The 13,925-nt window shown below is 38.4% G+C and overlaps 1 protein-coding gene across 1 annotated transcript; it reads right to left on the reverse strand.

The window, feature by feature from the left end:
• Window positions 1-10,156: 10,156 nt before the first annotated feature.
• LOC149178113 (rust resistance kinase Lr10-like) lies at window positions 10,157-13,302 on the reverse strand. The gene is made up of 3 exons (XM_089423542.1): window positions 12,369-13,302; window positions 12,152-12,181; window positions 10,157-12,034 (listed from the first exon to the last, which is right to left on the reverse strand). Exons 1-3 carry the CDS (start codon window positions 13,177-13,179, stop codon window positions 10,911-10,913), a joined length of 1,965 nt encoding a protein of 654 aa, XP_089279668.1. The 5' UTR covers window positions 13,180-13,302; the 3' UTR covers window positions 10,157-10,910.
• Window positions 13,303-13,925: the final 623 nt, after the last annotated feature.

Consider the following 13,925-nt stretch of genomic DNA (forward strand, 5'->3'; position numbering starts at 1 on the left):
GGTATTGAAGGAAATTCTTTTCTATCATGATTTTCTGCACATATAACACAAGTTTCTACATTTTTTAAGTCAAGAAGGCATTCTCTAAGAGAATGTTTCTTCCTACATTTGGGACAAAATATTGACAATGCAACATTTTGAACATTTTTCTTGTTTTTCACTTTAAGGGTATCTATTTGTTCACTAAGACTTCCCAAAATGTTTGTTTTAAAATTATGAAGAAAATTCCCTAATTCAGCCCTACTTACAATCCCAACTATAGATTTATTAATCCTAGACATGAGAGGATCTCTTCGATTTTTCCTAGTTCTTGCCTTACCTCTTGAAATGTGTATGCATAACTCATAATTTCTCGAAATGATAACTAATGAATATCTCCGTTACCCATCAAATTGAGAAGATCAATCCACTCATCTCTGATGGATTTTAATAAGAGAGATTTCAAAGTCTTTTCATTTAGTTCATGCATTTTATGAAATCTTCAAGATTTTCATATTCTTTCTGCATCATTTTGAAGAATTCATCCTTAAGATTATGGGGCATACAATAATCCTTATATTTCTCTAAGAATGTAGTTTTTATTTCTTCCTTTGTTGTTATAGAATGTACTCCTAAGCCCATGAACCATTTTAATGCTACATCCTTAAGAGTTGCTGGAAACAATTTCAACTTTTGAGTGTCAAGCAAGTAATCGTAATATCTACACAAAAATTCAAACTCACAGAGAAATGTCTCAAGATCCTCACTTCTTAATCCATGAAAATTTGGAAGGATGGGGGGTTAGATGTTTTACATTGTAGTTTTTGTATCTTCATCGACGATATGAAATCCAAAGGGTTGTGGATCTATTCTACCTCCTCCTCTCCCTCTTCCTCCACCTCTTCCACCTCTTCCTCCTCTATTTTCTCCTTTTTCTCCTCCAATCCTAGGTTGTTCACCATTAACATTATGTACCTCTCCTTCCCCTTCTCTAGCCATTATAGATTCTTCAGAACTACTATAGGGTTCCAAAATTGGGTTTTCTAATTCTTCTTCTAGCTCTTCTGGTTCTGGTTCTTCTATCAATGGTAAGTTAAAATAAGTTTCTTCCTCCTCTTCTTCACTAGGGATCTCTAGCTCTTGCCCTAGAAGTATTTCTCTAGTTGAAGATAGGAAAACTACTCCTTCTGTTGGGGATGTAGGATATTCTTCTTCTGTTACTACTTCGGCTAATGAGGTTGGTGAATCTCTAGGTTGGATTTCATATCTAAGTACCTTAGGAAGTTTATGTTTGCCTGCAAATGATGGAATAAGAGTTTGAGTGGGTGGTGTGGTACTACAAGGTCGTTGAAGTATAGTGGTGAGTATTCCTGCCTATCATGTAGGCAACCTGGGTTCGATCCCCAAAACAGCACCAAAATGTTTGGTAATTTAATTAACCTTAAATTAATTGCATAAATTATTGACCAGGGTTATTAGACTGATGAAGTGTAAGCACAGTGTATGTGCTAGAAGTCCTTGGTTACTCACACCAATTCTAAATTAAGCTAAGTTATCGAAATATAAATTCTAAATTAAGTTATTGAAATGCACATCAACAAAGCAATTATTCCTAAAAAATAAAATGATCACTCTTTTACCGAAGGCTACTTATGGAAAATCTCACACTCTACTTCAAAATAAAATCTCACAACTCTGCATATAAATAAATCAATCCCACACTTATTGTAAATGAAAAGTAATTGCACTCTTCACACTATTTATATGCACACTTGATTTCACAGGAAAAGACTACTATTAATCTCATCACACATCTGTAAGAATGTCATTCATAATTGTTTGAAACAAAAATAAAATAAATCTTTGCTTAACTACATCCACACTTGCTTGAATTATAAATCACTTATGTTTGAAATGAAACATCTAATTTTGCAAATAAATCCTCTGTTCTATAAGGAAAACAAAGTTTTGTCTAGGTATAAATCATATCATTTCTATCACTGTTGTTAAGCTTAATTCATGTGCATCTATAAAAAAAAAGAGATGATTAGTAAAAAAATCATAATTTGAATCTGAAAGAAATTAAAAACGCATCTACTCAATTGAACATAACATAAAGTTTATAAAATTATAAAAAAATTCTATCTGCTGAAAAATGAAAAAAACTCCTCACTTCTCGAGGGGGCCCTCCACGAGAAGCAGGTAATCATGCTATAAATCAAATAGTCAACCACACATGCAATTGAAAATTTTCTTCATAGTCTGATTATTAAAAACAGAGTTTTAAGTCTTCATTGTCACATAAAAAATCATTGTGTTTGTGTCTGCTGCGAGGTATTTTATAAAGCTCGTATCATTAAATGTTTAGAGCTCTATGCCTATCCTTGCTAACATAATGCTAAAATTAACTATGAAAAGATATCATAACAAAATTCGCTCACGATTTTCTATTAACAAAGAAAATCATGAGGCATATATCTCGTTCCTCGCTTGCATGTTATAGCTGATAGAGTTGACTTTATCCTTGACCATGTAACTGGAAGTTTCTTTTATCAATCTAGTTCATGAAGGTAGGAGGGAATCATTTAGTGCATTGATCGCCACCTTTCCATATATTTCTCTCTCTGGCTGGCACCTTGGAACCTATCAAACCATAGAATTAGCTATAGAATCAGACATTAGCTGCAAAATCATCCCAATTCGATAGCTAAAGCAAATATTAGACTAAATAAAAAAGTACATTATCAATTTATGGAATACGAGACAATTATATACCTGCCATATCATAATATTGCCCTTTGATGTCCACAGTGTGATTATGGAGGTCAAAAAGAAATAAAGAGAGTGAAAAAGGGTGTCAAAAAGAAGCAATTGTGAGGTTCAACAATTACCCTGTGAGAAATGAGAAATCATAGCAAATTCCTACTCTTCCAATCTCTTGGAGAAATCATCTATCTCAGCTAAAGTGGTAACAATGGTGACCTGCTTTCCTTTCTTCTTCTCATCATTTCACTTTTTCTTCATCAGACATCTTGGAAAAAAAGGACCCATCTCACCATAGTTGAAACACTTGACTTTACTCAAGTCCTTCTTCTACTTACCCTTCATTCACGTTGCAAGTGCCATGTCATCATCTAAAACCTTCTTCTTCGGCTGAAGATCCTCGTCTTACAACTCTTCCTAAATGAAGTCATCCCATAGCCTATCCACGTCTGGCAACTTCTTCCTGGAAACAATTCCTTTGATGAAGGGCTTCCATTCCTCGGTGAACCCTTTCAAGGCAATCCTTACCATATCTCCATCTAAGATAGTCACACCGATGGAAACAAACTCATCTTTGACCTGAGACAATCTTGTTAGATACGAGGTCATTCTTTCACCCTTTATCATCTTGGTGGACTTCACCTTATCCTCCAATACCAATACCCGGTTCTCGTTCTTATTTTGAAACAAATTCTAAAGAGTCATCCACATCTCATGTGCAATGTTCTTCCTAGAAAAATGAGGTATTAGGGAATCCTTCACACCATCTAGGATGATTAATCTCGCCCTCGCATCCAAATCTTCAAGTATTTCCAACTCCTTATGCTCGATTGGCTTCTTGATCTCTTTCTCAGCAAATTCCCAGATCTTGTTGACCTGCAAGACCAACTTGATCCTTTCCTTCCAAGGACTATAGTTGGACAACCCTCCAACATGTCCTCATACTAGAGACCTACTTGTAACTTTGACATTGTAGTGAGCCCTTCACTTACAATGTGACCAACTCCCTCTCATGTTGTACTTCGTTGCACACAGCTCTGATTTACTTACTTCCAAAGTAGCTCAGGTACACTTTGATACCATATTGAATTTCCATGACCTTGGATCTAGGTTAGAGTCTTAAAATCATTAACGCTACCAAATCAAGAATCTCAACCATAAACTACTTTGCACAGTGGAAATATAAAGCAGTAAATCACATATTCCCAAATATACATGGTTTTTATGAAAATTGTACAATTCCAATCTTCATTATATTAAACCAAATTTGAATAATACAATAGTCTATGGTATACAAGATACAATGACAAAATTCATTGTGCAACTTCGATGTTGTATGTTGTCCTGACGGGTCTTCATTCCCATAGTGCTCATTAGTAGTGCCTTAGTCCATCAAGGCCACTACACATCGAGACTCCAAGAGGGCTATCACCTAACAATTTTTCAAGTCACTTATGCTACATGTACAAGGGCTCATCAAACTGCTCTCTAGGCTGGCCAATATCTAAGCTCCAATCTGCCTTCTAGTAGCCTATTTCGTCCATCAAAGAGTTATTGATAAGGCTGCAATATTCACCCAATCACGCACCAACAACACCCTTCTTGTCTGCTGCTCTAGGGATAATTTGGCTAGACAACACATTGCCATCCAATCAGATCAATGGCACCCAATCACATCATTTTCAATTCTTCTCCTAGGAAGACTCTTCAACTCCTTGAAATATCCTCCACATGGCACCAACAAGATGCTATGTCACAATCCAATTCTGGTCAACACTTTGACCCAACAATCCTCCACAAAACTCTGTTGTCACCATTGTTTGCATTGCTACTCCTGCAATTCTGGTTAGGGCATGTAGAACAACCCTTAACCCAACACACAGTTAACAAGACTAGCCATCAAGGGTTGTGACCTACCTTGGAGAGGTTGTCCTTTTAAGGTTTTGTCCTCCCTAAAAAAACCTTAACTAACCTCCAATTGCGTGCTATGGCTTGCGGCCTAGCACAATAGCTTTTTGTAGTTGTGAACTCCTCAAATAAGCTCAAACAGTCACCAAAACAACAACGTAATGTCTCTCATCTCCTCGACCTAGTAGCCCAACACCTCAGCCTTGTAGCTCAGCAGCTAAGCCCTCAACACAATCCTTAAACAGCTCCTTCGATTTTTCCTTTAGCCTGCAATCCTTTGGTTATTTCACTATCTTGCCCTCCAATTGGACCCTTCTAAGTCTCATCCTCCCCTTTACTCTTCTCCTTTCAATATATCTCCTGCCACTACTTCCCCTCAGGGCGCCCTACTTGTGTCCCCTGTGTTTCTATACCACTTTGACAATTTTCCCCATTTTGGCCCTTTAGAGACATCCCCACATACCCCTCGACCTCCTTCATCCCGTACCCCCTGAATTTTCACTCGCCTATAACTTCCCCTAGAAATTTGGTGGGAAGTGACATTGATTTATTCTTTTCAAACCCTTCTCTTGACCTTGTTTCTCTTTCCATCCATCGGGTCCTAGTTGTGTCCTCTCCATCCATTAGTCCTAATTCCCCCCTCAATATTACAGTCAAGCACAGGGGGGGTCGGGTGAGTTGACATTTCCATGGACGTCCTAAAATTAAGCCTATCTCACTCCCTGAATCCTCTTAACTGTTATATATTCCTATCATAACATCTTTGACCCTTGGGCCCTTAGATCAATTGCACTCACCCACCTTGACCCACGACGATGTTTATCTCCCTAAACTTGCGGGGTCTTGGGGACTCACACAAATTTCTTTCCCTTAGGAATATCTTCTCCTCGGTTCGTCCTCATTCTTTTACAAGAAACCATGATGACCTCCCACGAGGTCCTTGAGTACTTCATAAATATGCTTCCAAACTGGCACATGGTGGCAGTCGACTCACAAGGTCTATCTAGAGGCTTGGCGATTTTATGGAATCCACAGTGTGCATATATGTGCACTTATAAATGCTTTACAAGTATTTTCCTATGAGGACATTTTCATGGTCTTGTAGATCGTATCCATTTTCTTACTTTATATGCCCCTTAGTGGGACCAAGATAATTTATGGGACCGATTGGATGCTTGTGATTTGTTAAAGATATGTCACTTATCATTGCCATAGATTTCAATGCTACTTTGTATATGGAAGAATGTTGGGGCTCACAATGCAGAAAGGACCCTCTAGTAGACAAAATCCAACAATTTTTTGTGAAAATAGCTTGATGGATATTTTTCCCTCCCCTATGGCACCCACATGGCATAACAGTAGGGCTGGAGTACATCACATTGGAAAAATACTAGACCATTTCTTGTTCGACGAAAATATTTTAGAACAATTGGGTTTCCTCCATACAAAGGTCCTCAATATTTATGTCTCAGATCATATTCCCATCATATTACAATGGAAATCAGAGGAGGTGAGATTGGGAATTCCTTTTAAATTCAAGAGGATATGGCTTGAGGATGACGAATTCATATCTTTATTTCAATCCACTTGGACCTCAATGCAATTGGCACCTCACACCTCCCCTATGCTTTCCATTCATGAAGAACTCAGGGTGCTTAAAACTAAGGTCCGAATGTGGGAGCGATCCAAGAAAAAATCCATGTGTTGGGATTTACATAATATTATGGTGGAAACAGTGAGACTCGATAAGATTATGGACAATAGGAGCCCTTCACCCTCTCTCATTAATAAAATTAAGGAACCGGGGGAAAAAAGGGAAGATTTTACATAATCATGAAGTCACTTGGAATTTGAAGAGTAGGGCACTATGGCTTAAAGAAGGGGCAAAAATACTAAATTTTTCCACATATTTGCTAATCAGCAGAGGAACATCAACACCATCTGGCACATTCGTGGCACAAATGGTAACTTGGTACACAATAATTTAGACATACAGAGGCTAGCTATCTTATTTTTTGAATCTTTCTATCGGGCAGGAGAGGGATCTCATGTTGAAGGCTAAATTTGGGGTTCAGATTCCTACCCTTCCATATTTGATCTAGCAAAAAATAAATTCTTATATAGGGCCATTGGTTTAGACGAGATTCACAGGGTCCTCAAATCCTTGGACAGATGTCTCAGGTCAGATGGATGGACTGTAGAATTCTTTCTACATTCTTTTGATCTATTGGGTATGGAATTATTACATATGGTAAAAGACTCTAAGATCCAGGGCTACATCCCTGGAGCCATCAACTCAACTTTCATTGCCCTCATTCCGAAGAAATCTAAGCTAGATATTTTTAAGGATTACAGTCCCATCTCTTTGTGTAATATCACATCTTCGAGGAACAATATGGTTTTCTCCATAACATATTGATCCATGATGTTGTCGCGACAACACAAGAATGTCTCCACTCCATCCATACGAAGAGACTGGAAGCGATTGTTATGAAAGTGGACCTGTAAAAAGCATATGACTTCGTAGATTGGGCCTTTCTATGCATCATTCTTTCAAGGATTGGAATGTAAGTGTACAACATAGAATGGATCATGGCTTGTGTGACCACCGTACAATATGTGGTCATAAATGGATATCCCTAAAAAAAAAATTGGAGCTGGAAGGCATTTATGCCAAGGTTGTTCATTATCGCCCCTCTTATTTATACTTGTTATGGATGGTCTAAGCCACAAGATCAAAGTTGTGAGAACTGAGAGTATTTTTAGAGGTTTAATTTTGGGTAGAGAGATTGAGGTTTCTCACAGTTTCTTTGTAGACGATATTCTGACATTTGGGATGTTATCTAGATCACAATGGATTGCACTCATCACATTTTATGCAGATTTGGTGTGGCTTCAGGCCTTGTGATAAATAAAGGAAAGTCCATTCTCTTATATGCAGGTGGGAATCATGAGGAGGCCAAATACAATGCCAATATTTTTGGTATGGCCACACAACCCATAAGTGATGGATTGATAGACCCGTATTTCAAAATTAAACCAATCAATTACAGAAATAATGACTGGTTGTGGATAGTGGAAAAATTATGCAACAAAATCTTTGGATGGGTGCATCGTTGTCTCTCTTTCCGGGGCAAAGTCACTCTGGCACAATCGGTATAGCAACAACTTGCAGTTTGCTGGGCACATCTATTTTGTCTCCTTGTTGCTATCATCAACAAAATATGTGGTATTATGGAAAATTTCACATGGGTAGGCTATGGGGAACATCACAAATATCATTTGACTAGGCATGAAAGGACCGTGATTCCTAACCAATATGGACGCTGGGAGATCTTGAACATAATTTTTATTGGGTGGGCACTTCTAATTAAGTCCTTATGGCATGTGCTCTTCAGCGAGAGTCTATGGAGCGATATCATTCAGAAAAAATATTTGGGAGACTTGAAGGCAGATGATTGGATAAAAGATGGACTCTATGGAAAAAAACATGGGCTCACTCATATGGATCAGTTTTAACAAAATCAAATATTGGTTCTTTAAGTGCATATGTTGGTCATTTGGCTCAGGAAATAACGTCATCATTGGAAGAGATCGAATTATGGATGTTGACACGGATATGGATATAACTAAAGACATCATATTTAGATTGAATACCACATGCATCTTTTATTTGGCATAGGCCATAAGAACATGGACTGGTAGATTTCCTATCTAGAAAAAAGTGGTTGATATTGGTTTGGCTGGCCCTCCAGCAGAAGCCTGAGAACGATATACCACTGCATTAAATAGATCGCGCATATGCCAATCAGAAGGCAGAGATCACATTGGGTGGGATGGCCTAATTCACGAGGGTTTGATAATGGTAGCGAACACATATCTTTACATCTTATGCAACTCATTAAATCTACAACAAAAGCGTTGGTTTAGGAGGTTTTAGAAGTTACAGGTACCTAGCAAGATTGTTATATATACTTGGTTGGCTTGGAAAGACAAATCATTGACTTGCGAAAATTTGAAGAAGAGAGGCATGAATGGACCAGGACGATGCACCCTTTGAATGACTTCTACATAAACAAACCAACATTTTCTATTGGAATACGTGATAGCAATCTAGGTATGGGATCAGATCTCAAATCTCTTTTCTTTCCCTCTATTGAACCACATCTCAATGGAACTGTGTTTGCTTTGGTGGAGTAGGAGATGTACAAGGCAACAAGCTATTCCTTTTTTTGTCTTTTGGGAATTACAAAACGCTAGAAATGCCATTATCTTTGATGGCATGACACTCAACATTGACAGAATTGGTATGAATATTATCAATTGGATGGAGTCACGAGAGGAAAAAGAAATACAGGCAAATGACATGAGTTACAGAAACATCCCTCGACAGGTCACTTTCCCTGCATGATACTTTGATGGAGCTGCACAAGCTAGAGCATGTGGTTGCGGTGCATGGTTGCATATGAACAACGAACAACAATACATGTTATACTAGTCAGGTAGCAATGACACCAACATGTGTGCTGAAATCATAGCTTTATGGGGACTATTGTGGTTTGGAAAAGTATTAGATGTTTAGATCATTCATATTTTCAGTGTCTCTTATCAATTATATGAATGGATCTTTCTCCATTTCGCATCCTCATCTAATGGGTTGCCTCAATCATATTGAACATCTAAAACAATCATTTCAGAACATTTCTTTTCAACATATCCACAAATAAAACAACACCATGGCAGATACTACGTGAAAGAAAGGACTCATCGCTGTTGCTGGCCTGATATATTTTTGTCTTCTAGAACACAACACCACACCATCATTTCTGAAGACACCATAGTTCTCTCATGGAGCTAAACTGGACTCTTTCCATTTGGATGGACTAGTATTTTCTGTGTATATCTGTGGAACTCTTTACTTTTTTTTTAGTTTTTGTTCTATATGGCACATATCCTATATCGGCGCAACTTATCTATGGTTTGGTTTCTGTTTTTATGTGTAGTCTAGATTTGAACGCTGAGCAAAATATGCAATATTTAGAAAGTATGTCTGTTTCTGCGGGCCCATAGAGGTTTTTTGAAATACATGATGTATAAGGAAAAATGGTGGCATTTGTACTTGCATTTTTAATACAGACCAGCCTTTTTTTGCTTCTGAAAAAAAGCGGATTACAATATATCTTAGCAGGTATAAAAATCTAATTCCACCTAATTTTTTTTATAACAAATCAAATTTCTGGAAAGCGGATTGCGATCTAACGCCTATCGGCTAAATGTGCACGAGAAAACATTAAAAAAAGGCATTAGCTGCTTATTATGAAAACCAATACGTTGGATTTCAATGTTCTGAGAAGGTATTCAAGTTCAATTTTCGTGTCCATGTTTGTCTTTCACAGAGATGATGCCAAGACATTTATGATTAAATTTGGAAAACCATTACTAGTTAATGGTGTTTATCCTATATTTACATTAAAAATGATTTGCAATGCTTTGTGGTTTGGTATCTGAGGCACTCACCAGATCACAATTTATCAATAATGTCGTGATATCAAACAAAAATCTGACAACATCGAGTAGGAGACCTAATTTGATTGAGCATTGAGTTTTTCGTAGACTTATGTCAAGGGTTTTCAAGTCCTTGTGCACTCCCTCTGTAGTCAAGTCGCCAATTTGATGCCATTTGATTGCCCCAAAGTATGGCATGGGGGATCGATTCCAAAACCGCAAGCTACCCTGTTTTGAGTCAGGGAGTCTAGAATAGAATCTAGATTCCAAGTTCAGTTGAACAAGAATTAGAATAGAATCTAGATTATGAAAACCAATACGTTTGATTTCAATGTACTGAGAAGGTATTCAAATTCAATGCCCGTGTCCATGTTTGTCTTTCACAGAGATGATGCCAAGACATTTATGACTAAATTTGGAAAACCATTACTAGTTAATGGTGTTTATCCTATATTTACATTAAAAATGACTTGCAATGCTTTGTGGTTTGGTATCCGAGGCACCCCACCAGATCACAATTTATCAATAACGGCGTGATATCAAACAGAATCTGACAACATCGAGTAGGAGTACCTAATTTGATTGACCATTGACTTTTTGGTAGACTTACGTCAAGGGTTTTCAAGTCCTTGTGCACTCCCTCTGTAGTTAAGTCACCAATTTGATGCCATTTGATTGCGCCAAAGTATGGTATGGAGGATCGATTCCAAAACCGCTAGTTACCCTGTTTTGAGTAAGCGAGTCTAGAAAAGAATCTAGGTTCCAAGTTCAATTGCACAAGAATCTACAGGGGAAGATACTAAAGGGTTTTCTGGTTCAGCCATGGAATTGGAGGGGAAGGGAGGATTGGTCACATCGTCTCCATTCCCTTCTAACATCTGAACAACCCTGCTCATACAAGGACGATCGCTGGAGTTGTATTGAATGCACCACAATCCAATTTTAGTGAGTCTCCTTGCCTTCTCCTCCTCTTCTGCTTCCATTTCTCCTCCTCCTGCTTCTCTCAATCTCATCCCTAACTCGCCCTTCTCAAGCAGGTTGAAAGCCCATTCAGGAAAGTAAAACTGACTGGAGCGGCTCACCTTCCAGTGTATATTCTTTCTTCCCCCAACAATCTCTAGCAAAAGCATACCGAAACTATAGACATCTGATTTATCAGTGACAGGCCCCATATCTCTATCACACACCTCTGGCGCCACATATCCCGGCGTTCCTCTCCCGGCCGTCATTGATATATGGTCTTCTCCCTTTCCATAAGGTATTGCCAAACCAAAATCTGAAACTTTTGGTGTGAAGTCTGCGTCCAGCAATATATTGTGAGGTTTGATGTCGAAATGTATGATGCGCTTGTCACAATCCTGGTGTAAATATGCAATTCCACGAGCAGCACCCAAAGCGATTGAATACAATTGTTCCCAACTTAGGAGTTGCCCCTTCTCTTTTCTGGCGAATATAAACTTCTCCAGAGATCCATTAGCCATGTACTCATATACAAGTGCGCTTGTAGTACTTTGGAAACAATACCCCACCAGACGAACCAAATTGAAGTGATGGACCCGTCCAATGGTAGCCACTTCGTTCATGAATTGAATCTCACTGTGCCTATGCCTGTCGAGAAGCTTAACAGCCACGGGAGCACCGTTCCGGAGCTTTCCTTTATACACCACACCATAACCTCCTTCTCCCAACTTTTCTACAAAGTTGTTTGTGATCTTCTTGAGGTGAGAGTGCGAGTATCGCGTTGGCATTTCGTGAGCATATTCCATCAGGAATTTCTCCACCACTGAATTAGAGCTACTAGAAAGTCTTTTCCTCTTTGCATAACACGTGAAGAACAGTACAACTGTTGCGGTTAGCGCAACTCCCCCAAAGGAGCAACCTGCAGTTGAATGAAGAGATTGATATCAATGAGATGTTTATCTAACTACAATAAAAATATTAACAGTAACCAGATATAATTGACAGTGATATAGGAATAGGAAGAAATTATATATACCAATTACAATGGCGTTCTTCCTTTCCCGACCTGTAAAGCCACCATGACAAGTAGTTATTAGTATCGGCAAAGATCCTGAGATTTCACAGAATGTATAGCCGACGGCACACACATATCCAGGTTCAAGCTTAATGGTAGAATATATCTGAATATATTGAGAAAAAATTTCAGGTGCCGAATTTTTAATTAGATCTGTAGACTGTGATCGGAAACCTACCATTTGCGCGGCATTTGTCGAGCTGCGAGGATCCATCGGGACAATAGCATAAAAACTTTGCAGGTTGGGAAATGTCATAACCACAAATCCCCTTACTCCTCAAACACGCGCCGCACATTTGATCTCTGTTCCTGTCAAGATCCCATGTTATCTCAAAACCCATATCATTGAACTGTTCTTGCCCCGGTAAAGAGTCACCATCAATGGAGAGGTTCAGACTAATTGGTATTTGAAGATGCTCTTCACAGAGGCCTGTTTCCATCGCCCCTGCTAGCAAGCTGTAATACCAAACATCGCCACAGAATCTTCCCTGAAGCAACGCTGATGTGGTACTAGTATTGTCTACCCCACTTTGATCGCAGTAACCCCAAAGCGAGAGATTTGTGGATGTATTTTGGCGGATATGAAAATATGAACCAGACCACAGTGAGTTATAATTTGCTGAAAGATCGCATTTGCCACCCCAATAATTAGCGTGGACAATTGTCATGGAGTTATTACTCCTATTGGCCAAAATATAGGGCTGCAATATGTGATATTCATCTCCATTGATATTAATCACAGGATTGCCGCCGTGGTCACCACCTGGTACACACCCAAGCTGGAACCGAGGGTCACCACAGCCGCTGCTATTTTTACCGAAAGGATAGCTGAATTGAAAGGACCCACATGTATTATTCGCGATACAGTTCTCGTACTGACTGCCGAGACACGATGTTGAGCAGAGGAGGAAGAGAGGGCACGCAACATGAAGGCAGAGATAAACAACCAGATTCATTGAATTTGGTTGATGAAGAATTCGTACACTCATTCTAATGCTCTACTCTGCTACTCTGCTGGAGATAAAAAAATTATCAGTGGCGACTTCAGCTTAAGAGGGTTTGGAAAATAGATTGGGCCCTGGGGAGAGGAGATGGACTGCCACAGAGCAGGGAGAGAAACCTGCTCCAGATAGATTGTGTCACAGATAAAAATAATCCCCCTGACCTGTCGAGGGAAACAAACTCCAGACCGTCTGCAACAAATAGATTAAAAAACGGAGATGGAATGTGAGATAGTGGGCGTGAGCGAAACAAATATGAAATTGCAGGACGCAGATGGAATGGGAGATAGCGTGAACGAAACAACGTGCAATGGCAACACGGAAAGTTAACACGTGGGGAAAGTTAATTTGTGACTTAGACTCTTTTTATAATTTTTGAAATTCTACAAATAAGAATGATAAAGAATTTAGATTTGAGGAATATTTTGCAATTTTATGGTCAAGTCAACTTTACTATTTTTCTTTATTGTTATTCATTGCATTTTGAAATATTTCTGAAAACTCTCGTTGAAATAAATTCAAATAAGTACAAAATGTTTAACATGATTTTATAATTTTGAAATTCTATAAATAAGAATAATAAAGAATTTAGACTTAGGAATATTTTGCAATTTTATGAGTAGCGGTAAGTCAACGATTTTGAAATATTTCTGAAAACCATAATTGAAATAAATTGAAATAAGTACTAAAGGATTAACATGTTTTTATAATTTTGAAATTCTAGAAATAAGAAT

This window comes from Pinus tabuliformis, chromosome 4_1 (genome assembly GCF_031772625.1).
Source record: "Pinus tabuliformis cultivar Carrire ecotype Pingquan chromosome 4_1, CPIR1, whole genome shotgun sequence".
Classification (NCBI taxonomy): Eukaryota; Viridiplantae; Streptophyta; class Pinopsida; order Pinales; family Pinaceae; genus Pinus; species Pinus tabuliformis.